The sequence below is a fragment of the Telmatherina bonti genome, assembly GCF_933228915.1.
Source record: "Telmatherina bonti genome assembly, chromosome: 11".
Taxonomy (NCBI): Eukaryota; Metazoa; Chordata; class Actinopteri; order Atheriniformes; family Telmatherinidae; genus Telmatherina; species Telmatherina bonti.
In genome coordinates this window covers 20791137-20817254 of record NC_136629.1, presented here as the reverse complement: position 1 = coordinate 20817254, position 26118 = coordinate 20791137, and the positions used below count along the sequence as shown (strand labels likewise).

The following is a 26118-nucleotide window of genomic DNA, read 5'->3' as shown; positions in this document are numbered from 1 at the left end:
GCACTATCAATATCATAATACTGGTTTACAAGACACCCAGTCTCTGAAGGTTTTACACTGCAGGATTATTTTAGCCTGATACGCTAAACCATAGTGCCAAATGACTGAAGGATTTCCACCAAAAAGTGGAAACAAAAAAACAAACCAGCCTGGACATGTGTGAATCTGACTTAAAATTCAGTTTAACTCATATGGGGTATTTAAACAAGAAAGGTAAAGAAGTCCAAGTCATCTAATACAGAAACAGGTGAAGCATCATAGAACATTTCCCAAAAACTTCCCTTTGTCCTTTATGTCCAATACCAGAAATCTAAAAAAAAAAAAAGAAGAAAGAATTCAGTCTCAAACAAGAATAAATATAATTTTTTTTATTCAATAGTTTGAGTTTGATAAGCTATTACAGAAGTATCTGCCTCAATCTGTCATCCGCTACATCTTCTGTCCACAGTTGTTCCAGACATAGACTGTGACGTCAGGGCAGGAAAGATCAATCTCACAGAGTTCATAGTCAGATGTCCTGCACACTGCAAGGAAACCAAGCAGCAGGTCTACGGGACAGGCGTGTTCGCCTCCATCTCCAGCATCTGCAATGCAGCCATCCACAGGTTGGGAGCAGAGGGATGACCGTGAACAAATATCACCTGAGATATCTGAATCAAAGTGCTCTTGTTGTGATTTCATTAAAGTTTTGTTTTTACAGTGGAATCATCACAAACTCAGGAGGAAAGGTGATTGTGAGGAAGATGGCGGGGCAGAACACCTACAAAGGCAGCAATTCTAACGGGGTGCGCTCACTCTCTCTACCCAAGTGGAGGGAGTCATTTGTGGTCTCAGGTATTGATGAGTTAAGCCACGTCAAACATGGTTCTTATGTTGAGCACTCCAACCAAAAGCTGTCTCTGTCGTGTTTCAGTGGGGAGGCAGAAGAAAGGAGTCATTTATCCATCCACGCTGGACTACGTTCCGTCAAGACCAACCTATGTGAAAACAAGTGAGAGATGGCTTGTTTGTGCTTCTATAGATTTTATGCAGTTAAATTTGAATGCATTTGTTTTCAGACAGAAAGATATCCAAGGTTTTTCAGCCGTAGCTTTCAGAAAGAACTGGTTTGGTGATTTGTTATTCATTACATATACTGTGTAGACGTCTTGTTTTCCATTTCACTTTTTTAAGGAAAAGTCTTAACTTTGATGTGATTTTCTCATATGGAACTTAGTCGTTATGCTATTTTCAGTGTAAATCATCACATGAAGACGTTTAAAGGCATCTAAAACTTTACTTTTCTGAGAAGTTTTGGCTCATTTTAAATAAGCCGATGAGACTTCTTTGTGCTTAACAGCACCGGTTCAGTGCATCCGCGAGATAAAAGGTTACTGGATAAGCATCCCTGCATTTGACTTGGACATGTTGAACTTAGTTTGAAGAAGGAGTTGAATTGCTGCAGTCGGCTGAAGAATGACAAGAATGTATTACAACACAGAGGTTACTGTAGGCGCTGTTCCTTCCCAACCATCCTTCTCCATGACTCTCGTCTACTTTCAGGTCAGAAAGAGCCCAAATCACCTGCAGTCACCACAGTACTGCCTACAACAACAGTGCCTGAAGTCACCACCACGACTCCTGAACCAACCACTACTACCACCACACCGGCTCCCACTACAACCACCACTACAACTATACCTACACCATCAGTTGCTCCTTCCAAGGCCCGAGCTGCTCCTCATAAAATTAGGGATGCAGGTGATTTTAAACAAGCATACACTTTAATATCTCCAGCCAGGGAGACACCTGGTTGACGCCTGACTAACAACATCAGGATCCTGTATTTGATATGTGCCAGAACAAGCTTTCCTTTATGTGAAACTGAGCAATGAAGACGGGTGATTGGAGCTGGTAATTACAAGTAGTTACAACTGTAATTATGAAAAATTACAGCTGGGTCTGTGATGAAGTTAATACACTCCTGCTAGTTGTATCTGATCTACTGACTTAGTAGCAGATCAGCGGACCTTTCATCACTAATGAAATGAAAACACCATCAGACGGTAATCACTTTGAGTCTGGAGCATTTTTTGTAGATATGCAGCCACACAGAGTAGATAGACAGTTGCCGCAGTATCTTAAGGTATGTGTGCAAATGAGATGGGCTGTCTGCCAGACAACCTCCCAAGCGTTTCTCTTCCTTTCATTTTCTGTAACACTATCTGCCTTCGCTCCATACCAGCACCCATTTGTCTTTCTTCCATCTAGGCAGCAGTCACCCATACCTTACCCATGGGGCTGCCACGGGTTCAAGTAAGTGAAGCAAAACAAAGGCTAATTTTCTATCAGGGGGTGGTGTAAGGGACTCTGGTGGTGTTGCTTAATGTTGGGGTGTTCTGGAGTATGTGTTTATGCCAAGCATGGGGTGTGTGCTTTGCATCAGTCCTGTGAGAGTGGCGTGCTTCAGGATTTGTCATGCATATCCTGAAAAGCTGTTTTTGAAGCAAGTTCGTCACTGTCAGAGCAACAACTTGTATTTCTAACAAACAAAAACAGTAAAATCATAGTTAAATTGAATTGCAAATAGTTCAGTTTGCAACTCTGATTTCTGTATACACTATCAGTCAAAAGTTTGGACACACATTTCCATTAAATCCAATGGGAAAGTGTGATGCATACAATCCAATGCATGTGTGATGCATTGTGACAAAGCATGGTGGTATGGGGTACCAGTCAAAAGCTAAACTTTTGACTGGTTCCATAAATTTGCTAACATTGTGTTATTGGTGTAGGACAGTCACAGAACAGTCAAGGAAAGAGTCCTGGCCAAGGTACGTAAACACTCTCCTTCACACTAACACTGTTAGAAAATCCTTCGTGACACATGATGACTAAAGTGTAACTAAACAAAGATATTTATTCAAAGTATTCAGAGGGAGCTCCTATCCGAACAGATCGCCACAACATGGCGGCACAGGTAAATACGTCATTTTATCTTTAATGTGTCTGTTTATTTCTATCTTTGACGGCCAGAAATTGTTTCCACATTTGATCTGCCATCTTTTTCCATTTTTCTTACTCTGCATGAAATCTACTTTCTGTATGTGCACAGATTCTTTCAATGACCGTTAACATTGACCGCACTCCGCACTCTACAAACAGCACAGTTGCTTGATCACTTTCATCTATGAGAAATTATTTCTTAATTTATGCAGCATATTATATAATTTTACAGAGCGAATGTTGGAAACATGCAGGTAATTTAATCTCTACAGCATGAATGGATAAACGTATATCTTTCCCCATTAACAGTGGAGGTCACATTTGTACTGTTTGCAACCCAACAGTAACATAGACCCGGTTTTATCTGGATTCGGTGTGAACTTTGTTCACTTGGCATGGATAAGTTCATTTACTACAGTAAGTCTTAGCAGTGTTATGACATGGAGAATGAGTTAGGAATTTTTAACTGCTGCTGGTAATGAAAATCAAAAATGTATATCCTCAGGGCACCATGACCATATTTACTTGTAGAAGAAAATCTGAGTACGATGCAAGACACAAAATTTAGGAATGAAATAATACAATTGATTTTTCAGGGACAGTTATGAGAATAACTGCTGACATCTGTGAAATAAGGTGGAACATGTTTTATCTGTGTAAAAGTAGCAAAACCACAAATAAAATAAAGCTTTGAGAACAACTACACACATTAGTAAAGCAATAAGAAGCTTAGCTTGTCACAAGTAGCTCTGGAAATCAACAAAAGCTTGTTGTAAAATTAAAGCATATTAATGCTTGGTAGTCGCATCAATCAATATTAATATAGCATCCTGATTTTGCCATTCAGTTTAAGTGTTGGAACAGTGTGACGCTGTAAATGAAGTGGACTGCAGGGATAATAACATGCAAACAACAGATTTATGCAAGCTTGCTGGTCTTATTGAAAAGTATGACATAACATTCTCAGGTATTACACGACACAAACTGCAAAAGCTGGGAATTTTAATAGTTTTAAACCTAAACGAGGCTCAAAGATTAAATGTCTTCAAATTCTAACACTGTCTTGTTGATGGTCATATACTGCATACACTGAAGCTGACAAAAATGGTCTTATTTATAATCATTGTGAATTTTAGGGTTATTGTTCCAGATTCCTTACCAGTAAACAATGTTTATATTTAGTAGTAATATTTCTGTTATATAAAGCTAATAGTACTCATTTTAGATATATTAAAATGATAAATTGTCCTTGTAAGAATTTTGGTTTGCATCATTGTTTCATGATAGTTTTTCAAGTCCTAATTATATGCATTAATGTATAAAGTACAGTGTATTGGGAAGCAGCATGATACAACAGTACACTCAATACTCAAAAGTTGTCCTTTTGTAAATGTACATGGTTGTTTCACACAACTGCTCGGCTCTATCACGTACCACAGCAGTGAACTGAATGCCCAAAGCCACACTGCCCATACAGCCTGTAAAACTGAGCATCTGAGATTTCAAGGCATTTTTCAAGACAATATTTTCTACTTCAGGGTTCCTATAATTATAGGACACTTCTCAAAAAGACAGAAGTAAAACCGTCTTGGATAAATAAATGTTAAAAACAGCAATAGTCTTTGGCTTTGCTGCATTTTATCCTCGCTTACTGCAACTGCTGGATTGCAGAGTCAGCTAATCTTTTTATGGTGGTCCTTAAAGGGCACTCACCAGTTTATAATCTTGATTATTTGTCACACAGATTTGATTTGCAGTTTTCTTCTATATACACCCATCAGTACTTCAAACAACTGTCAGAGTTATCTGCTGTGAGTTTTAGAAATTTCTGCTCATAACATACAAATGTTTGATATTTGTTGGGTTTCTTTATCTGGCAGCGTGAAGAAACAATCTAATTTCATAGATCTAATTTCATAGGGGCAGGGCAGAAGATCTTCTTTTTTCCCTTCAATTCTCCTGTTTACCTCACGTTTTTTTCTTTCTAATCTGCAGTAACTGCACTGTGTCTATCTGCAGTTTACCTGATCCTGCATGTGTGTTTGTTCAATTTTGTCCATTTACTGTGGTCAGGTTGTACTCCAAGACAAATTTCTATGTACTGTGACGCCAGTTTGTTGACGATAAATAAATCTCTGATCCTAATATTATCTTGACTCCAGGTGTCCGCAGACCAGAGGCGGGGTCAGCCATCAGGAGGCAGTCATCCTCTCCTGTTGGCCCAGGTCAGTCTCATCAACAGCACACACACAGTAACTAACAGGTAGGTATGAGGGGGGCTGATAAGGAATTTGGGTCAAGGGCAGCAATGGGGGACAGATGTCAGTTGAAATGAGAATCCAGGAGACCCCAGTGTTCACACCCATAAGCCCCTGTGATCTTTACCCTGGGGTCACTACTAATCCGCCCCATCAAGCATCTCACCTAACATTCCTCTCATGATAACTGCCGTTTCCTGTCATCAAGGACATCTTCTCAGTTATCTTTTCATTCTACAAGATGAAAATGGCCAAATTACGGCCAACGGCGACGCCCAGCATATATCCTATTGTTTTTGATATCATGCTGGGGAGAAAATGCCTTTAACTCTCCTCAAAGCAAAACAGCTGGGCTGCATTTGTGGACAGAGGTCCAGAACTGAAGCTCTCTTTTGCTTCTCCTCCCCTTCTTTTTTTTCCCCTTTCTTTCTCTTTTGGCCTGTTTCTCATCACTACAAACAGCTTTCAACAGGCTTGTCCCGCCTGAACGGACTCCAACCATGAGCCACTCAAACCCTGGTAAGTGTCTGCAGACTCTGAGCAGGAGTCTTCAGCCACCCCGACGTAGACAGTTTGGATAAAATAGGGGGATAACTAGGGCCATAAAGCTGTAGGTAAAATGTTTTATAAAGCAGCACTAATGTTTACCCTCTGTGGGATCCTGTAGTTCAATAGATTGCCAGACCTCATTAAATGTCCTGGAGAAATATAAGCAGCTTCTCAAATTTCACTGCATTCGACAACAAAAAAATAAAATAAAATAAATAAAAATCAAAGAAAAATGAGCAATGAGTGCCATCATGCTTCTCAAAGATGAAGAGAGATGTGATATTATTGTTCCAGTGAATCTGATATGTCTCAGAAAACTCTTTTAGATAAGGCCATGGTGAGAAACATGCAGTCAGTACGGTAATAACAGCTTATGACAGATTCCATGTGGTTTGGTTTTGTCCCATTCCTTATAACGCTCGCAGAGATGGTGAGAGAGATGAAAGCAGCGGCACCGAGTGGACCAGTGGTTCTCCCACAGAGAAACATTATCCAATCCACAGCATGGCAGGATCTGGGTCCGCTCTATGTTTGTCATGAATAAAAATCTTCCCGAACCAGAGGAGATGTGGCTCTCTGAGGAATGTGCTCTATTTTTTTTTTTCTTTTGTGGAATGTAAAACCATAGACGCCCTCAACTTAGACAGGCCTGTATCTGCTTGAGTGATGGCTAAATGATGGATTTCATCTTTAAGCCGGATGAGACGATACCAGAAACCAGACATTCAATTAACCTTTTGCTGCTTAGATATTGATCAGTGCAGGAAGCAGGTATTGTGATAGGTGTAATTTTTTTTTTTTTTTTTTTTTTTTTTTTAAAGAATTTATTGATACCCTTGGGGTAAGTCTTCAAGGAGCTAGTTACAGTTCAGAGGTGAAGGTGAGCTTTACCCCTGGAGCTAGCAGTGTCTTTTAAGGAGTTTCTTGTTTGCTGAAGTTGACTTTTCCAACGCTGAGGTTTAGATTTGTTACTTCATATGTTGTTTGGTCTGGCGTTTACTATAAAACATGTAAACCTGACAGCTGACAATATGTGTGGAAAAATACCCCTGTGCAAAGTTTTGTGGTTCATGGCTTTCACCAAAATGACACATTGCACCTTCACACAATGTATTTCAGCATTTACATATGTAGCTGTGTAGCAAAGCAAGGCCAACGGTAGATAATGATCGTTATCAGTGGTCTTGCTCTGACCTTTTGGCCGCAGTGATCGCTCAAGCGATTATAAATGAAAGAATTGAGCTCAATCCTTTTAAATAACCTGTTTTAATAGAAAAAAACCAACAATACTGTCTGCTGTCCACTGCAGGGCTTTTGACCAGTAGCAGATAAGCCTAATCTCTATGTCCTACTATCTACACTGTCCCTGGTTTGACACCAGCATTAGAATAATACTCCCACGCTTCAATGGAAGGCTGGCTGGGCTCTCTCAGTCCACCCTAGTAAACAAAAAACCCTGCTCACCAGGTCTTCACTGGATGGGAACCTCAAAGTCTGAGCTGTGTGTTTGTTTAAGCGACACATCCACCACAGAGGAGAGGTTAAGTGAAGTGTGTTGTCATGGTTCAGTAAGTTCAGACAGAATGGGTGCAATGTTATGGTTTTGCCCAGCTGTTTGGGTCTCTTATCTTTAATTATATATCAATCATCCACAATCCATTTTGGATGTGTGAAGTTTGTATGAGCACTGTTTGGGGGTCTGAAGAAGCAGCCAGAAAAAAAAAAAGGGAAAGGCATTCTCTTAATTAGGCTTCGAACGTCTTTCTACATTAAAGGTAGAAAGGAAACTCGTACATTTCGCTTAAACAAACCTTAGTCATTTAGTCCCCGACTGTTTGAATGACTACTGTTTGTTTGGTAGCTTAACCCCTTGTGCACACTCCACTAACAGCGTTGTTGTCTTAGTGGAGTTCACAAGTACGCTACTTCTTGATGCTTGTCCTGAATGCAGATTTCTAATCTTCCTCTGCACAGCTTTTCCCAGAAGGGATTGGCCACCCCCTTCTTTTACTCGTCCTGACTGGTTCCCTGGAGCTCGACGACCAGCAGGTACCAAACATGGCACAGATCAGTTGTAATTTGCCCATTTAAATGTTAACCTTTCGAATCATGTTCATACGAGCTAAGATAGGACTGAGAGCCTTTCACTCTTCACTGACATGAATCTATTGACAAGTACTGTAAATTACAGATGGGGCATATAGAAAAACAGTCTGATGCTAATTCTGACACTCACTGATAAAGCCACCCTCTCCGCTGTACATTCAGATATTAGTTATGCAGTTCCAGACTCAGGATACGCATGGAGTGAGACAGACACATCTGACATTACAGGTAAGTAATTCGGCCTTCTCCTAAAACACCAAAACATGACAGTTTTGGTGAACATGGTCCCTTTTTTACTCCAAAAGGGACTTGCCTTATATCCATTGTTGCTGCATGTGGAAGCACAGCATGCTCATGCGATCGATACAACTTGGTATCTGCTGACCATGCATGTCTTCAATAAACTCCATGTGTGAATACATGCAATGTGTCTGTCAGGACACTGTTTACATGCCATCTGCCTGCCATATGAGAGACTCTTTGAAGTGTGGAAAAAGAGCATGCTGCAGGATTGTGGTGCATGTGAGAGTGATATACTGTCAGGTGATAATTCTGCAAAAAATAAAAAGAAGCCATTGTTTTCACTGGTCTGTGATTGGTTGGGTGGGATGTGTGACTAATCACAACCATGGAAACATGGGTTTTTCCTTCTGACCTTTCTTTCACACTAATGGGTTTTACAACATCCTCCTCTAGCTCGGGATCACAGGCCTGATATCTCAGAGTATGACCGCTGGTTTTATAACTTTGGATCCTACCGTAAGTGTACTTGTGTTTCTATGTATTGGGCACTAACACATCTTCAGTTTTTTACATTATGACATGAACAGGTTGGGAACCTGTTTGTTTTCTTTCAGTGATGTAGAGGTACACATCTTCCCAGAAACAGCCATTCTTATGCACGTTAATTTAGCACTTGAATGAATTAGACAAGACTTTTAGAGTAGTCACTATTCAGTACTTTAAACTGAGGTCAGTTTCCATTTGACTGGACATGAAAGCAAATAATCCAACCATTTAATCAAGTGACAGAAATAATACTAGATTTGCTTTCAATGCTAGCCTTCATATTAATGAACATGATTTTGTAATATGAAATGTGATCTGCTCATAAGACACAAAAGAGCAAAAAAACCAACTCATTCATTACAGGCTGTGCTTCCATCTCTTTGAAGGCACAGCTGAGCTTCCAAATGTAGTGTTTTGGAAAACCAAAGGCTGAGCCATTTCCACAAAAATACCACCACACATCAAACCAAACCAAACGTGGAAGCAACGTGGAACAAGGCTATAATGCCACAGAGTGTTTGTGTTTCTCGTGTCACAGTTTGCCCTCATTGATAATGCCTTTACTTTTAGCCCCCCAATCCCCTGACTCTGATGGCAGCCATAAAATGCCCCTGGATACAGCCCATACTAAAGGTAAGGAGCAGCTACCATGGCTACAGTCCAGTGTGGTCCCAGCTTGGGTGTATAATCTAGCATGTGTAACGCATTTCTTCACTTTCTCGTCATTTCTCTGCAAATCACTGAGTTGTAAGATGGTGCTAATTGCTTTTCTGCTTGCAAAAAAAGAAAAAGAAAGGCTGCTAAATCTACTGATGTCAAATTAACTTTTGTGGTAGGCTTTATGAATTATTTGATTACTGCTTTGCGTTAGAAAGATGATAACAGCTTGTACAATATCGTCTGTGCAGTGGAGCCAGTGGGTGTGTGGAAGCCAGAAGCAAACATATATGAATCTGGTGAGCTTGCTTGCACTTCTTCTCATTCTGCCTACCAGAAGAGTCACTTTGCCAGTAAACCCTCAGTTCTGACTGTAAGTACAATCCAAACCAAGGCTATCTGAGGAAAAGGCTCAGCCTGTAATTGAAGGGAGTTTGGGTGAAAGTCAAATGGCATGGTTGCTTAAAGCATGATGTTTGCTACAACAAATACTTGCCAGTATTTGGGATCTCTTAAAAGTGGAAAGCTGCATATGTGCCAAATGAACCTTCTAGAGGATTCGGCAGAAGTAGGCGTTTGCTCTATCTGAGTTGTAAGAGAGTGGAAGATATATTCATGACAAAGAATAATTTCTCTGTAATGGATGGTGGAAAGAATGCAACTGCCAGCTGATTTATGTAACCCCATCCCATACAAATGCTGCATGATAGATAAAAAGAAGTCAGGTTTTCATGAGAGCTCGTAATGTTTCTGTTGATGAAAGGATGTTGTTTATTGACTTAGGATCCTCAGAGTTTAATATGGAAAAGGAAAATTTTTACTGAGCTGTATTGTTTTTCAGGTTTCAGCATGAGAGAACAGGAGCCCCCACCCAGAGCACCTGAGCCGGTGGCACAGGGAGACCCAAGTATGTCCCTCATGACAAAATTTATATTTATTTTTTCAAACTTATACTACACCAGTCAGAAGTGGGACAGAATTGAATCTAATGGGAAAATGTGTCCAAACATTTGACTGGTATGGAAATCTCTGGCATGCCATAAAGGTACCCAGTAGAACTGTTTTTGCATTCATGACTACTCCAATCTAAGTTTGACATAACACAGTATTTATTTAACTGTCTATATCTGATATTGAATGCATTTTCACTAGATGTCTTTCCATATTTGCTAACTTTTTTTTCCTTACGCTAGCAGTCACGTGTCAGAAACAGGCAGGCTACAGTTACCATGACTCTATCATTGTTGTTTTTCATTTTCCTAATATCAAATTGAACAGAGATGCAGATATTGGTGTGTTTGAAGCTTTATTATCGCTCCACTAAGCTGATTGAGCTGTGGGGTAAAAGTCCATTTTCTTTTTCAATCCTCATCTCTTGAAATGAGGACATAAATATGTCATCGTTGTCCAGAGTGTAACCCCTGCTCAGACTGGCTTTGTAGTTTTGGAGTATTTACCTTTTTGTGAAGTGGAAAACACCAGTTCTCAAATTGTTATTTAAACATTTCTTTAAAACATTATAAATGTTAAGTTTTTAACACGTTCACCATTGTCTGAAAGTTTTAGGAGGCAATGTGTGATGGTGTTTGTGAGGTCACACAGGAAATAAGCAAATTTTAGGGATTTAAAGCTTACCTTGAGTGGCTGGTGTTAATCTTCCCCAAGGACAGCACTAAACACAAATGATCAGTGTGTAAATGGCTTTTTTTTTTTTTTTTTGCTACATTTCTGCTTGTATGTTTCTAACCAAAGATCACTTGGACAAAGCAGAAGGCTGTTGTAAAAGTGTTCTATATACAGATTACATTAGATTTTTTAGTCTCAGGGAAAAGCATCATGCTTGAATAAAGGAAAACATTGTGTCTACTGTGACAACTTTATCCCATCAGTGAAACACGGTGGAGACAGTGTCATGATTCTGTCCTGTTTTTACACCACTTGATGTAAAAAAAAAATAGTGAAATCTGAATTTACTTGTGAATTTTTCTCAGGTGAACTGAATATCATGACTTATTATTGAAGATTAAACGGTTTTAAATAGTAAATCAAAGTCCTGATCTTGATCCCATGGGAATGTAAGCAGTTTGTGTGTTGAAACCCACCAACATCTCAGAGGGGAAGCTGTTCTTTTTTCTTTTTCTTTTTTTTTTAAAAGAGTGATGGCCTTAAATCTCTCTAAAGCTATTACAATGTCTAATCAACATTTACTAGAAGTAGTTCATTATAGCTATTGCTAAATAAAAGGACCACAGGAGATGCAAATAGCAGAGGATGACAAATTATTGCACTTCACAGATATTAACATTGGAATATTATCCTCTTCCACAAAATATATGACCAAGCTTTATAGTTATGTGGCATTTGTTTAACCCTTTCCTTTGCAGATTGTAAAGTGGACCTCGCCTTCTTGATGGATGGGAGCTGGAGCATTGGAAAGAGACGCTTCAAGATACAAAAGGACTTCCTGGCTGAAGTGGCTCAGGTCATTAACGTGGGTGTAGCTGGACCCATGATGGGCATCATCCAATACGGGTAACCTTTTTGTTCCCGTTGCACTCTTATGGATCAGTTCGGGAGGAGAAAAATATAATTTGACTGTTGTTTCTTCTGAAGAGATGACCCCGTGACAGAGCTCAGCCTGAGGACTTACTCCAACTCCCGGGAGGTAAAGTCAGCCGTCGATAAAATTGTGCAGAAGGGAGGCCTCTCCAATGTGGGTAAGTGACCCGCTGCTAGCTGTCATTTCCATCAACTGGCTAGAAAACACAAAGTGTGAAAGTGAAAGGGGTGCAATTATCGTGTGGTTTACAACCCAAGCACATTTTCACATTCAAGGATAGAATTAAATCTAAATATGATGCGAGACACTGTTAGCAAAATTACAGTCCTGCTTCTAGGAAACCATGTTTTTCCTCTTCCTTTGGACAAAAACCTTTTGCTTTTACCAGCTTGTTGCTGTTATAGACCAAGTGCAGTTTTTCCTGCTCTGGTTGCTGCATCACTACCTCATGTGAATTTAAGACCTGCTATATACTGCATGCTGCAAATACTGTTGTTTGCCCAGAAGTACTCGCTAATCATACAGCAGTGTGAGTGGCTGTAAAAGCCTCTATAGTTCCCAGTTGAATCCCTCCCACCATTGTGAAGACCACCAAAAAGATTATGCCAGACAATGTTTGTGATGACAGACAGTTATAAGTTCATTTGTTTCCATAATATATGCTGTGTAAAGTTTTTATCTGGTATATGTTGTCTTCCTCTTCCAGCTTGTCATGGAGAGCATTTCTTCATCACATCAACATAACAGACTAGTGCAGAAAGTGGATGTAGCATAATTTAACCATCTCCCTGTTGCCCTCTGGTGTTCTGACAGGAAAAGCCCTCTCCTACATCAACAAGCACTACTTCAGCGATGCCAATGGAAACAGGGGAGGAGCTCCCAATGTTGCTGTTGTGCTTGTGGACGGTTGGCCCACAGACAAGGTGGAAGAGGCATCTCGACTTGCCCGCGAGTCTGGCATCAACATTTTCTTTGTCACCATCGAGGGCCCTGATGAGAATGAGAAACAAAACCTAGTTGAAGCCAACTTTGTTGACAAGGTGCGGTATCGCCACAGAGGTGTGCGCTTGACGGCAAATTGTGAAAACATTCGGAAACATTGTCTTGTTTCCTCTCACAGGCTGTGTGTCGCACAAACGGCTTCTTCTCCCTTCCTGTGAACAGCTGGTTCTCCCTGAGGAAGGCCTTGCAGCCCCTGGTGAAGAGAGTGTGTGATACAGACCGCTTGGTTTGCAGCAAGACTTGCCTCAACGCCAACGACATTGCATTTGTCATCGACGGCTCCAGCAGTGTTGGAACTGGAAACTTCCGCACGGTGTTGCAGTTCGTGGCCAACGTCACAAGAGAGTTTGAGATCTCTGACACAGACACTCGTGTCGGAGCTGTGCAGTACACCTATGAGCAGAGGCTGGAGTTTGCCTTTGGACAGTACAACAGCAAGGCTGAGCTGCTGAATGCCATCAAGCGCATCAACTACTGGAGCGGAGGAACCAGTACTGGTGCCGCCATCACGTATGCAGCAGAACAGCTTTTCAGCAAATCCAAACCCAATAAGCGCAAGATTATGATCGTTATTACAGATGGGCGCTCTTATGATGACGTCAGGGCACCTGCGCTGGCTGTCCACCGCCAAGGTCAGAGGTCATCCACAACATTAACTAAAGATAATATTAGCCTTCATATTAATCCTCAGTAAAAAAAAAACCCAAAAAACTGCATGATAATCTAACAAGGTTTTATCTTATTAACAAATACTTTGACACAGATTCAGAAATACAATTCTGTGTATGTAATCTCCTGTCCTTTCTCCTGATCCAGGTGTGATCGCTTACTCCATCGGCATCGCCTGGGCCGCTCACGACGAGCTGGAGTACATCGCCACAGACCCAGACAAGGAGCACTCCTTCTTCGTAGATGAGTTTGATAACCTCTACAAATTTGTGCCCAAGATCATCCACAACATCTGCCAGGAGTTTAACTCTCAGCCCAGAAACTGAGGGGAGGCTGACATTTGAATGGGGAGGAGGTGTTGAGAGGGACATGTCGGCTCGGGATTGTCTTAAAGAAGCTCCAACATAAATTTACTCAGTCCTTAGCCCAGATGTTGGTGCTGGATTGGCCGCAGTGCCACATATTTATGAAGGGAGGGGTTTGAAATTAGGCAAGGATTGTAGTTTTGGACAAAATAATATACAAAATCTATCAGGATTTTGTATTAAAACAGCAGAAGGTGCGAACAGACAACCTGTTTTTGTTCTCTAGAGGTGTCTCAGAGAGCAGTATTGTCCTCATCAGTGAAATACGTGCTGCCATTAGGTCAACCATTATAAAAGGATTGAGTTTAAACTTGTTTTTATTGATGTTAGCAAATCCTTTACATGCTTTACAGATGAATCAATAATTATTGAATATCTTGTGTGGTAGGCTGTGAGATATTTCTCTAAATAATATTTATCCAACACATTTTGAAGCCTTGTTTGTTAGGACTCCTTAAGCAGACTCCCACTGCGCCACATCAAGTTTTCTGCATTAAGGTTTGTATTATTTAACAACAGAAAAAAATGGGGAACTATCAACACTTAGCAACATATAATTTGTTTCTTAAAGCATTTGTAAATTATTTTTTAACACTAATAAAGCTCCTACATAAATCTTACAGTACCTAACTAAGCAGTAATGCATATAACGCTGCCTTTCTGGGATATAGTTCTTGCAGAGAAGCATAGGTTTAAAGCATGCCTTGCACTTCATCTTATTGCTTAACATACTTTATAAACTTAACAACATGGTGCTTTTGTGCAGTTCTCTGTAAAGAGGACGCACTCTATGACAGATGGTTAATGTTTATCGTCCTAAGAAAGAAGACTTGATAGTAAGGACAATATCCAAGTTTTTGTGAACGTCTGGTGCTGGTACTTTCTACATGATTCTCACATGCAACCAAGCAGAGAGTGTGAAAGTCAAATTAATATAGAATGAGGATGTGGACTTGTGTATCATGTATAGAGTGATAGCAGATTAAAAATGTGCTTTTCAGGAGTAAAAGTACATGATCTCATCATTCTATTAGCAGTGGCTGCGTCTAATAATGCAGGCATTACTTGGTTTTGTTGAAAGAATATTTATGATTTTATCCTTCTTATGCCTTATTTGTACATATGCTTATTAAAGCCTTTGCTTAGAATGTTCAGATAATTGATCAATATATATATATTTTATTTTATTTTTTTTGCAGTTTTTAATAAAAATAAACACAGTGGGGAAAAAAGAGCTTAATGTAGCCAGTTTGTCCTGGGTGGTCATTGAGTTGATGGAGAAATTTGTTAAATTCAGTTCAGTTCAATTCTCAATTATCCCAATGCACCTTTGCAGACAGTTTGATTTAATCACATTCATTACTATTTAATTAAAACAAATTTATTACATGATCCACATTAGTCCAATCCATAATAACTGCGTTAAAACTAATTAATAAAAAATTATTTCCTTGATACAGGCATCAACAGGTTGCACCTTCAGCTTAATGACCATTCTGAGCATTGACAGCAAGATGTGTGACAAGGAGAAGAAAAAAAAACCTCCCATATAAGGAAAGAAAACCTCTAATGGAACCAGAGTTGGAAAGAGTGGCTATCTGTCTTGACCAGTTTGGGGTGAAGGGAACAGCAAAGAGGAGCCAACGTGCACCCTAACTTTTAAGTCTGCTGAGAGTGGAAAAGAGAAGCACGTTCATGACAATAATAACGTATTAACATTTGTACAAGGAGGAAAACATAGTAAAGAGAAAGAAATGGAGGCTCCCCAGCAGAAGCCTGTAGTAATACAACTACAATAAGATGAGGATCATCCAAAGTTTTAATCCTAATTTTAAAAGACAGAAAATGTGTGTGCTTCCTGAACCCAAACTGGGAGCTGGCTCCATAAAACAGGAACTTGGTCACAAAGCTTCTGCCTCCCATTCTGCTCTAAAAAACACAAGTAACAAGTTAACCTGCAATGTTGGAGTAAAATGCTCTTTTGGGAAAATATGAAATCATCTGGTTTTTACTGTACAATGGAACTTGGACATGAAGATTTCCATGTTTACGTTTAATTTTCGACTCATCAGATCCTTGCTGCAGCATTTTGGATCAGCGGGATGCTTTTCAGAGCATTTTTGCTGCAGCCCCATAACAAGGAATAAAAATTTTGAACTGAGTTTTTCTGCAGATTTCTTTTCGACTTGAAACAGAAGTTTTGAAATTTTAGCAGTATTTCAAAGGTGAAAGAAAAACGTCTGAAGAAATTGTTTTATATGCGAGTTAGACTTTAAAATGGATCGGGTTCCTAACTGGGGTCCGGAGAGCCAATCAGACAAGACTAAATCATCGAGGCCTTCACTGTATGTCTGACATCTTTGAATGCCATGACTTAATCTGGTATGTAATGAAGACTCATCATTTACATAAACAAACTGGTCTAGAACTGGTTGTAAAAAAAAGAAATACCAACAACAGCCCAAAGAACATTTTACAGCAGGTTTTTATTTTGAACATATCTTCATGTACAAACCAGTGACTGAGAAAATGGCTCATGTGAAGTTGTACTCTCCATGTACAACATCTTGATTGCCTTTTTATTTCCTTTACTTTTAAACCTCTTCAGTTTACAGTAAACTGGAATTGCAGGACATTTCTTTTTCCCTCAGTGTTGGATGGTTAAACTCATCGTTTCAAATATTCCTAAAGTACTGCACTAATTTCCTGCTAAACACTGTACTACTGTAAATATCAGGACATGATACATCACATTGTAGTAAAGCATGTCCACACAGCTGGGGAAAAACTACATACAGTACACGCCATCAATTCAAACAAGAGCAAACTGGCCAAAATCTGTTAGTTACTCCTAAAATTGACATCTAGAACCAAGTTTGAGGTGTAATTATATAACCTAGATGGTTTACTTTTGACACATATATTTGTAATCTTACTTCTGAAGTGTACAGTTACTTGAATCTAACAAACAGGCAATATATTTAATGGTCTGTATCACTCTACCAGCTTTGCCTTGAAAAGCACAAAACTGATTACCCAACCACACTTCTCGAAAAAGGACACTCAAATTCACGCTGCACAGTAAATTTTAAGACTGAATATATATTTTGTTTATTATAAGCATTTGTAATTTTACATCGGATGTTAAAATCAACAACATTGTGACAACCAGCTCAAAAACGCTCCACCATCCCCTCCCTCCCTGTTCCCAAAAACAAGCTTATTAAAATCAAATTTTCAAGACCTTTTTAAAGCAAAGGCACATTTGTCAATATGGGATTTAAAAAGGAAAACAAAGGCAGGCCAGCAAGCAGAGTCAGTCTGGGAAGCAGAGAAGAGGAAGTGAAAGGCTTCCGTGACGGTTCCATTGAGCCTTGAGTACCCCATGTTTCTGAAACACAATACCTGACTTGGAGTAAAAGGGGCTGGACCTGGTTTGTCTGAAAGGGAAGGTTGACGGCCTGAGGGATCTGGGATGGGCAGAGGAAGAAGGGGCTTAAAACCTCATTTCTTCACCCCACGCTAACACTCGTCCTGAGCCTCCTTTTTGGTGGAGGTTAATCTTAAGTCTGTCTGCAAGGGGCACTGCAGTCACACCCAGGCCTGCCTGGATGATGGGTGGGGGACCAGAAACCAGTTCTCCTGACTGGCCTCCCTGCCAACCCTTCCTATGGAGAGTCACAGCCTGTTTTGAGGGTAGCGGCTACACAGTCTGAAAGTCCAACGGGAGACCAGTTGGCTTTATGAGGTGGGACTGGACCCCTGGCTGATGGTCCTTCCCCTGCTGTGTCTCTATTGGTCCCTGTTCACAGGAGACTGAGTCAGAGAGCAGGGCTGTGGGGGAACATGTTGCTCCGCGTCATACAAACACCTTTGCAAGAGCGTCTGCCCCAGCGCTGGCGATGTAACATTTAGATGGATGAAATGCCACATCGTGGATAGATTCCTCAAACTTCTTCCTGTGAGCTGTGAATTCCTGGATGCAGGTTTTACTCTCCAGGTTCCACAGACGGATAGAGCAGTCATGACCTGTGGGCAGGTGAGATAACGGAAAAGTAACCATATCAACAATGCTTGATTTAATCTGAAATTCAGTAAGGATTCAGTGTTGGAAACTGGACTTCATTTAATCTATAAATGGATGTTGTAGCAGTTTTATCCCAGTGAGGGAAAGAAGTCTAATAATAGACAGAACAAGAAAAAACTAGTTGATGGGTACTTACTGCCTGACATGAGATAAAGTCCATTTGGGTCTACAGCTAAACTGGTGACAGCATCTAGGTGGGCCACCATGGAGTGAATGAGCTTCCCGCTGTTGTTGTCGAAAAACTTGATGTGTCTGTCCTCCTGTGCAGTGATGGTGATGGGGAGAGTGGGGTGGCTGAGGACCTTGTTGATCTGACAGGGAGTTCCTGGTTAAAAAGGAGTCAGCACATTAGAGTTTGCAAAGCAAGAGGATTTCAAACCTAAACCAGTTTTTAAAAATCAGTGCAGTGGCTTTTCGTGCATTTTAGGGTTGATTTCAACGTTCTTTTAGTGGTTTATAAATGTCTTAATTTTCTTGGGCCTTAATTATTTTAACGCCTACATTCTGTAAAGAGACAGAAAGTAGGGATTGCTGTTCATTTTTGTATAGAATAGGGAAGGAGAGAAGGGGGGAGAAGGACAAAGAGAGAGAGTCTAGTTGTGGTTTTAAATTGCTATACTATTGAATTTGGTATGTGGAGGCTTGTTTCAGCTATGCTGTATTTTAATATTGATAAATTGTTTTTATTGTCCTGCTTATTATTTTGCTTTTTGCAATTTTTGTTGCCTTATAAATAAATACTGATTGGATCTGAAGTGTTAACACGGTTCCAGAAACACCATTAATTAGCACAATTTCTAAGTATCCCTAACAATGATGAGTTATTTTCCTGTCTGATAGTGATCTGTCCTAAATTTAAACAAGGGAAAGAGGGGTGTGTGGCTCTAGCGCAAGTAAGAGGAAATTCACACACTGACACAGCTTTACAGGCGAAACCGGTCATTTACTAAAGCATCAGAGTATACTGAATCGAACTGACTTCCCTGATTTTATATGCTATTTTGTAAAAGAAAAGATGTGAATTCAAAAGTTGATATCCTCAACATTACCGTGAATTCAATATATCACTGTAACCTTGGTAACTAAAAAAAAAAAATAAAAAAAAAAACCCAACAAAGAAAAACTGTGTTTTTCATGTTATTTTTTCGCCATTATAAATGTGCTTCCTTTTGTCACCACTAGATGCAAGTAAAAAGCTTTCACCAGACAGGCAGACAGTTCAACGGTCCGTATGCGTCAATAAATTGTTATCATTACCCTCCTCAGCTGTTGGTTTTAATGGTTGAAACAATATCCAGTACTTATTAAAAAAAAAAACATATTGTTGTTAATAAGACTTAGTCCTGTGGCGTAATTAGTAGTGGACTTCCAAGTCCAACCTTACCGGGCTCTAAAGTGGATTCCAGACTGAGGACCAGCTGGCTGGTCTCCATGTTGAAGAGGCCAATCTGCCCATTTGTGAAGGACGTGACCAGATGAGCTGGTTCACTGCACACTAGGTCTACAGAGGAGGGAATTCCCAGATCTGGTATAGAGAAGAAAAAAAAAAACATGTTAACCATTTAATTTAAAAGAAAATTGAGGAAAGATAAGATCCATGAATCAAATTAGCACTTTTGTTTTCGTTGAACACAGCTAGGGCCGGGGAGGTGGTGTTGGCGTCCCACAGCCTCACTGTCCCATCGGCAGAGCAGGAAAGGAGGCGCTGGTGGGCACTGCTGTACACCAAACCCCAAACGGAGTCAGTGTGTCCACTCAACGCTCCCCGCAGCACTGATGAGTCTGTCAAAGACAAGACAGGACAACCAGAGTCAGACACCATGATCCGATCTGAAAATTCTTCCATTCAATCAAAAAGAAAAAAACAAACCATAGGAGTCGTAGGGGTCGATGTTGGGGTTGGGAGTGTTCCAGCACTGGATAGTTCCATCAACCCCCCCGCTGAAACACTGCTCCCCGTTACTGCTCATCACCACACTCAGCACAGCCCCCCTATGATTGAAATAGTAATGAAATATCAAATGTTCTGTTAAACAACACAAAACTGATAAATACTTTTGACTGAAGTCTAGCATCTTTACCTGTGCGCCCTGAAAGTGTAGATGGGCTCCACATCTAAAGATGTGCTCCTGCAGACAAAGTGTTCATTAATTAACACAAAAGCACACAGCAGTCCCACCTTTCTGTCAATGGCTTGATTGCAAATTATTGTTAGTTGACTTACAGCTGCTTATGTAACAATGTTTCATCACTTGTTTTACTGTCTTATTCACAAATCACTTGACTTCTAAATCACTTCTGTACACAAAAATAAATGCAGAGCATTGACCTAAATTTTGTGTGGGCTGCAGAGTTGTACTATGATGTAATGTGTCTTCCAATGCAGAGTGACATCAGTTCTCTATCACATGGGGGCAGCTTCCTGCTTCTTCATGTGACACTGATGCAGTGAGGATAAGCTACTGCTTTAATAAGGCTGCTTTAAAAGGAGTTATTTTTTTCTTAAAGACTGAGATGTGAGTGTCTAATCTAATAAGGTAAAAAGATGTAATTTTAGTCAGAAAAAGTGGAAGCTTCTTACTTTTTGGCAGGAGCAGTCTTTTGCAGGTTCCACATCTTGAGAGTGTGGTCCTCTGAAGCAGTGATGAGGACGGGCTCCACAGGGTGGAAGGTCAGAGCACGAATCCCATCAAAATGACTGCGCAGAGTGAATTTGGGGTTCCATGTTTTTCTCATGGCATCTTTATTGTTGCCAATCTGAAAAGACAACATCACATCTTCACTTCCAAGTAACAGCGTCAGCAGCTTCACAAATGTTTATCCACAAAGCCAGAGTTATGGAAGTTTTACAGATTAGCCCGGTTAAATCATGTTTCGAGCTTTGCTCATTATTACCAATCAGCAGATGTTACAGATGATTAAATGACAGATTCACTGTGAAAACAAAAGTAAAATAAAACCTAAAATGTGATCTGACTGAAGAGAACCTTTTCTAAGTCCTTTGTTTTATTGTTTTTTTTTTTTTTTTTAACAAATTAGAATCATCCCCAACGTAATTTTACAACCACATTACTTTAAGGTGGAGTATGTAAGATTTTCAATATTTTCAAAATAAATTAACTAAAAAAATAACTACAATCATAATTAGTTTTTTTTAAACATGTAGGTTCCAGTCTGTCCATATTTGATGCGTTATTAAATTACAAGTTTAATTAATGACAAAGACCCTTCCTAAATGTTTGCCTACCAGTAAAAAAAAAGTGCTTTTTGTCATTTGTCATTAATTAAACTTGTAATTTAATAACGCATCAAATATGGACAGACTGGAACCTACATGTTCAAAAAACTATCCAATTGTGATTGTGGTTATTTTATTAGTTAATTTATTTTGAAAATATTGAAAATCTTACATATTCCACCTTTAATGTTATTAACAAAAGACATGACATCATCAAAGAAGCCTCCCTGAACATCTGTAAAATCAGCTGTTTGAGAAGCAAGTTTTCTGCATATGATTTAAAATAAAACTTTGATTGGTAGGAGGAGAGTGCAATGGATAAAAGGTTCAGATGACAGCTTGAATAGAAATAGCTTCCCATGGCTTAGTGCATGCAAGCAACATCTACCTACTCACATCATATGCCAGACTGTCGGCTTCATTGGCCACGGTGAGTCCAGCCAGCTCTCCCAAACCCAGCTCGCTCTCCATGGCCTCATCTGGGCCCATTATGAATGCTTTCCCTGAGGATGGTGGGAAAGTCAGCGCCTCAACTGGGGGTGAAAAAAAAAGATAAACTACACAGATTGTGATTAGTAGAGTGTTTACAACCCAGTCAAAGTACCTTCTTCTGTTCGGTTTCCCTCATGTTCATTAGAGCGAGCCACATTGGGTCGGGACTGGGGGGTTGATGGTGGCTGCATATGAGACAAGTCCTCTGCATCTCTCAGGTTAGCCAGCATGTCCTGCAGCTTGGACCGGTTGGGTCCTGTTAACAAATCCAGTTGACAGTTAAAATACACATACAGTGATGTTGAGAGCAGGGGAAAAAAATAATTTTTTGATCTGCAAACAATGTGCACAGGCTGGAAGACAGAATGCAAACGAAGATGGAAAGAAAGCAGCACTGAAAGGGAAGAAATGAAATCAATAAATTCACAACATGAACTCGAAAATAAATGAAGGCCACCAGCAGAGTCCTTGTTAAATGAAAAGGTAAAAGAAAAATAATTAAACACTTTTCAACACAAAGGTGAGCTGAAAAGCGTGGGCAGTGTGGAGAGAGTCGTTTACAACAGAGCCGGTCTCAACCAGGCTGAAACACCAACTGGACCAGTTACAGCATCTTAGCCAAACTTAATTCTGGCAAAAAAATGTACAAGATTTTCAGAAACCTCTGACTAATTTATATAAGAACAATATGAAATAATGGCCAGCAGCTGCTCAGCCCAGTTAGCATACTGACCGTTAAGAGTTTAGCAATGTTTACTTGATTAGAAATTAAGTTTGCCATATAACTACCAGTCATAATACACAAACATACATTAAAGATATTACTTCTTTGCTGAAAATGTAGAAAAGAAACTTATTTATTTTCAAACTCTATTAAATCCATCATCATATTTCAATGATGTAACAGATTTTACCAGCAAAATGCAAGAGGCTATTTAAAATCCTCATATGTGCATGAGTCAATATTCCCTCCTTTTGGTCAGAGGAAAGCCAGCTGCCATGCTATTTGTATTCACAAGACACATGTGAATAATGCTGCATTGATCTAAATCTGCCAGAAACTGACATGAATCCTTTAAAATCTCTTGACATGATCTCTTCTCCACACTCAAAGTGATAAAGCGGCAGATGAACGTGAGGAAAAACGTCTGCAGAACTAGAGGAAGAGAAGGCAAAGTGTGAAGAGTGTTGTTGCAGTAAAGTGAAGAAGAAAGCAAGATGAACTGACTTGTTAATCTCTAATGATCACAATGTGAGAAAGCAGAGCTTGGGTTTCAAATGTGAAATGTGAAAGTGCTCAGTTTCTAAATGAAGCTAAAGTGGTCTGTTATCCTGAGAGTGGTAGCATTCAGCTGAGTCACTTCCCTGAGAGACTAAAAAAGCTCTTTTGTATTTATCATATGAATCAGGGACAAAATTATTGTTACTGTAATATCAACAAGGCTGAGAGATGAAGATAAAGATGGTGATCATGATGTTATTATGACTGAGGACACAGAAACAGATGACTACATAGACTACTGCTATCCCAGATGGAGCACAGATGGACTTCTCATCACAGCTCAGTCATATCAGTATCTGATATTAAACAGTGTAGACAAGATGATGATGATGCAGACATGAGTATTAACAAATCATAAGACTTAAATGGGACAGACAAACATGCATAAAACATTACAGCTTGGGAAAGGAAATCATGACAGATTCTGTTTGCGCAAGCACTCACTAGAAGACTGAAGAGACTTCAGTAAGAAATGTAAAGAAGGCAGAGAGAGGCATAACAAGAAACAGCGAGAGGAGGAGGTGAAAAAAACAATGAAGATGTTCTGTTTTCGATTTGCGGTTTTTTTGGTCGAACTCAGAAAAGACAGGCTCTTCAAAGAGAGGAGAGGGAGGGAGTTAGGCAATGCCTAACGTGACTTACTCTTCACCCCCTTTTTCCCCTTGCGCTCCTTTTTGTACTGCTCCTTGAGTTTGGTTATCAGGCCCGGGTCCACATCCCAGGCCTCAGAAATGGGACCTTGCTCGTCCTTCTCTACACAAGGGGAACAAAACCAGACCGAGAGGCTGTTGAGGAACTGCCCTGGTCGAGAAATGAGTGGCCTTGCAGAGTGGGCAAGGTGAACACACCTCTCATTCATTTTCCGCTGGAGGTTTTTCAAAGCTCCAGAAGAGTTGTAAGTTTGTGCAGTTTAAGATGAGAACAATTATTCTTAAGTAGGCCACTACCCTTCAGTGATGTTAAACAATTGGGAGCAGCACTCGTGGGCCTCTCCTGAATATCTTTAAGATTTCTTTTCCATTGTCACAAATGAGAGTGATGGGAAGGAACATTAATGTCATGTGGGGAATTCTTAGATTTTGACAGCTGTAAGCATTTAAATAATCTAATTATTTAATTCACATGACTCAATCTGAGCTCAAATTAAAAGAAAACACCTCAGCATGGCATTAAGCCCATTTTGTCTGGATTCAGTCTAAAGATCTGTGTGACTCAAAGGGAATCACGTTACTGTGACGACACACAAGTGGAACACACAATGTGGTCGCAGGCTGGCTTTGGGAAAACACAGTGGAAGAGATCACAAAGTGTGGGTTAAACAGACACTCAACATCATGACTAATGATCACAGCATGATAAATGAACGGCAAATACTTCATGAAAAGTCACCAAACTATGAGTGGAGAACTAAAAAAAAAAAAAAAGTGGAGGATTACACCATTAAGTGACTGCTTGTCTTTTCTCAGCTCATGATCAGGAAAAGGAAAATAAATATTGCTACTGTATTGTGTATGTGAAGTCTAAATCATACTTCTAGGCATCTATTTCCAATTCTGCTCATGGTGTGTTCATGCATTCCTCACCCCAGTCTGTCCCATCCCCAGTGCCTCTGGACTCTGACGAGGTGTCCATCTCATCAGGACTAGACAGGAAATCAAAGCCCTGAAGTGCCTCCTTTGTGTCAGGGTCTTCACTGGTGTCCATACTGGCTGGCAATGATGATGATGATGAAGATGAAGAAGGCTTTTTCCTCATGATCTGGGGGGGAGGGAGAGTAGTCAGGGCCAATTTATATGATCTTTAATAACTCTACAAGTCCTGTGGATGAAGGAAGATTATTTTCTTACCGTCCTGGATTCCACATTACTTCTGTCTTTCCCCTCACTATCCTCCTCCTCATCTTCATCACTGAATTCACTGGCTGCATTCTCAATGAATTTAAAGGCCTCCAGTACAGCACTAGTGTCAGAGAGCTCAGCTTTCCTTTAGAGTAGAAACAATGACGTCAATGATGGAAGCATCACCAGACAGTTATACCAACAATATTCTACTGTAAATACAAAAGTGTGCACTCGTCTAAGGAAAGAATACGTGCAGTATGCTCACCCCCTGGTGCCCATGCCCTTTGTTGTTGAGTCAGTCCCATTGACCAAAGGCTCAGTACTCATCCGTTCACCTGTCCTTCCGCCACCATCTCCTGCAAGTCCAAGCAAAGCTCGGACTCTCTGGGACTTCACATCTAAGATGGTGTCTGTGTAGCCCACTTCCTGCAGGTACCTGCAAACAGATACATTTCTTTAAATGTAAATAAAAAAATCAGCCAGTTTTTAGCTGATAATTTGCAACCTGTTGTTCTATTCACCATCTTTGGTTGACAGTTCCCTCGTACCTCTTTCATACACATAACATAGTCTAAAATAAGCCTTATTTTTACATCACAGCACTGTCCAACCTCCTGTTCTTTTCCCCATTACTAAGTAAACATGAAACATAAATAAACAGTTTAATGTTTACCTGATAAACTAAGCATTTTGCATGTCAGAGTGATTGCTACACACTGTCTTGTGTTATAGTCATGTGGAAATGTAAAAAAATTAATCCTTTAATTTAATCCATCTTTATTATCATCTACATTACAAAAACACCTTATAATTTTTTAAACTTCAATTTAGAAATGAATGCCTTCCTGAGTTTTCCAAAATGTTATTTAGTTTGAATCTCAGTAAAAGTACTGCAGAGACTATTGAATTACTGCAGAACATATGCAGTCTGCAATTTCATATTCTCATGTCTGAGTACTTGCTACAGCTATTAGCTGTCCATCTATCGGCTCTGCTGTGGAAAGATGAGCTCTACGTCACATATTACATCAACCCAGTAGGGGTGGAATAGAAGTTTCGGCAATTTTAGCACGCAGTTAACTGAGGGGGAGGGGTGTAGTAGCACATTATTGATTCTCCCCCTTGACACGACTGCTTCATCATCTGGCCTGTTAGGGCGGATTATGTGTGACTGGAGAGTAGTACTATATGATAACCACAGCCCTGAGTTCACTTGCTACAGAGGGGAGGAAAAGGAT

The 26118-nt window shown here is 40.0% G+C and overlaps 2 protein-coding genes across 5 annotated transcripts in view; one reads left to right on the top strand and one right to left on the bottom strand.

Moving 5' to 3' along the window:
* The window catches only part of vit (vitrin), a 25200-nt gene extending 9270 nt beyond the window's left edge, over positions 1–15930 (top strand). Inside the window, exons 4-23 of one of the 3 annotated variants that reach the window (XM_079248890.1) lie at positions 449–605; positions 701–834; positions 914–991; positions 1543–1740; positions 2251–2295; positions 2775–2813; positions 2909–2959; positions 5148–5210; positions 5706–5762; positions 7767–7841; positions 8061–8126; positions 8595–8657; positions 9258–9320; positions 9596–9643; positions 10186–10251; positions 11729–11876; positions 11958–12061; positions 12718–12944; positions 13025–13538; positions 13723–15930. In XM_079248890.1, the coding sequence (XP_079105016.1) occupies positions 449–605; positions 701–834; positions 914–991; positions 1543–1740; positions 2251–2295; positions 2775–2813; positions 2909–2959; positions 5148–5210; positions 5706–5762; positions 7767–7841; positions 8061–8126; positions 8595–8657; positions 9258–9320; positions 9596–9643; positions 10186–10251; positions 11729–11876; positions 11958–12061; positions 12718–12944; positions 13025–13538; positions 13723–13901 (2375 nt within the window). In that variant the 3' untranslated portion in view covers positions 13902–15930. The remainder of the gene's footprint in view (positions 1–448; positions 606–700; positions 835–913; positions 992–1542; positions 1741–2250; positions 2296–2774; positions 2814–2908; positions 2960–5147; positions 5211–5705; positions 5763–7766; positions 7842–8060; positions 8127–8594; positions 8658–9257; positions 9321–9595; positions 9644–10185; positions 10252–11728; positions 11877–11957; positions 12062–12717; positions 12945–13024; positions 13539–13722) is intronic. The other 2 variants (XM_079248891.1, XM_079248892.1) reach the window with 2 other exon arrangements.
* Positions 15931–16407: 477 nt separating this feature from the next.
* The window catches only part of LOC306762543 (striatin-like), a 30147-nt gene continuing 20436 nt past the window's right edge, over positions 16408–26118 (bottom strand). Inside the window, exons 5-17 of one of the 2 annotated variants that reach the window (XM_079249067.1) lie at positions 25146–25316; positions 24887–25022; positions 24623–24797; positions 23682–23792; positions 21870–22013; positions 21662–21798; positions 20609–20784; positions 20109–20156; positions 19898–20019; positions 19642–19809; positions 19412–19552; positions 18164–18352; positions 16408–17969 (exon numbers count right to left, since the gene is read on the bottom strand). In XM_079249067.1, coding sequence (XP_079105193.1) covers positions 17800–17969; positions 18164–18352; positions 19412–19552; positions 19642–19809; positions 19898–20019; positions 20109–20156; positions 20609–20784; positions 21662–21798; positions 21870–22013; positions 23682–23792; positions 24623–24797; positions 24887–25022; positions 25146–25316 — 1888 coding nt within the window. In that variant the 3' untranslated portion in view covers positions 16408–17799. The remainder of the gene's footprint in view (positions 17970–18163; positions 18353–19411; positions 19553–19641; positions 19810–19897; positions 20020–20108; positions 20157–20608; positions 20785–21661; positions 21799–21869; positions 22014–23681; positions 23793–24622; positions 24798–24886; positions 25023–25145; positions 25317–26118) is intronic. The other variant, XM_079249068.1, reaches the window with a different exon arrangement.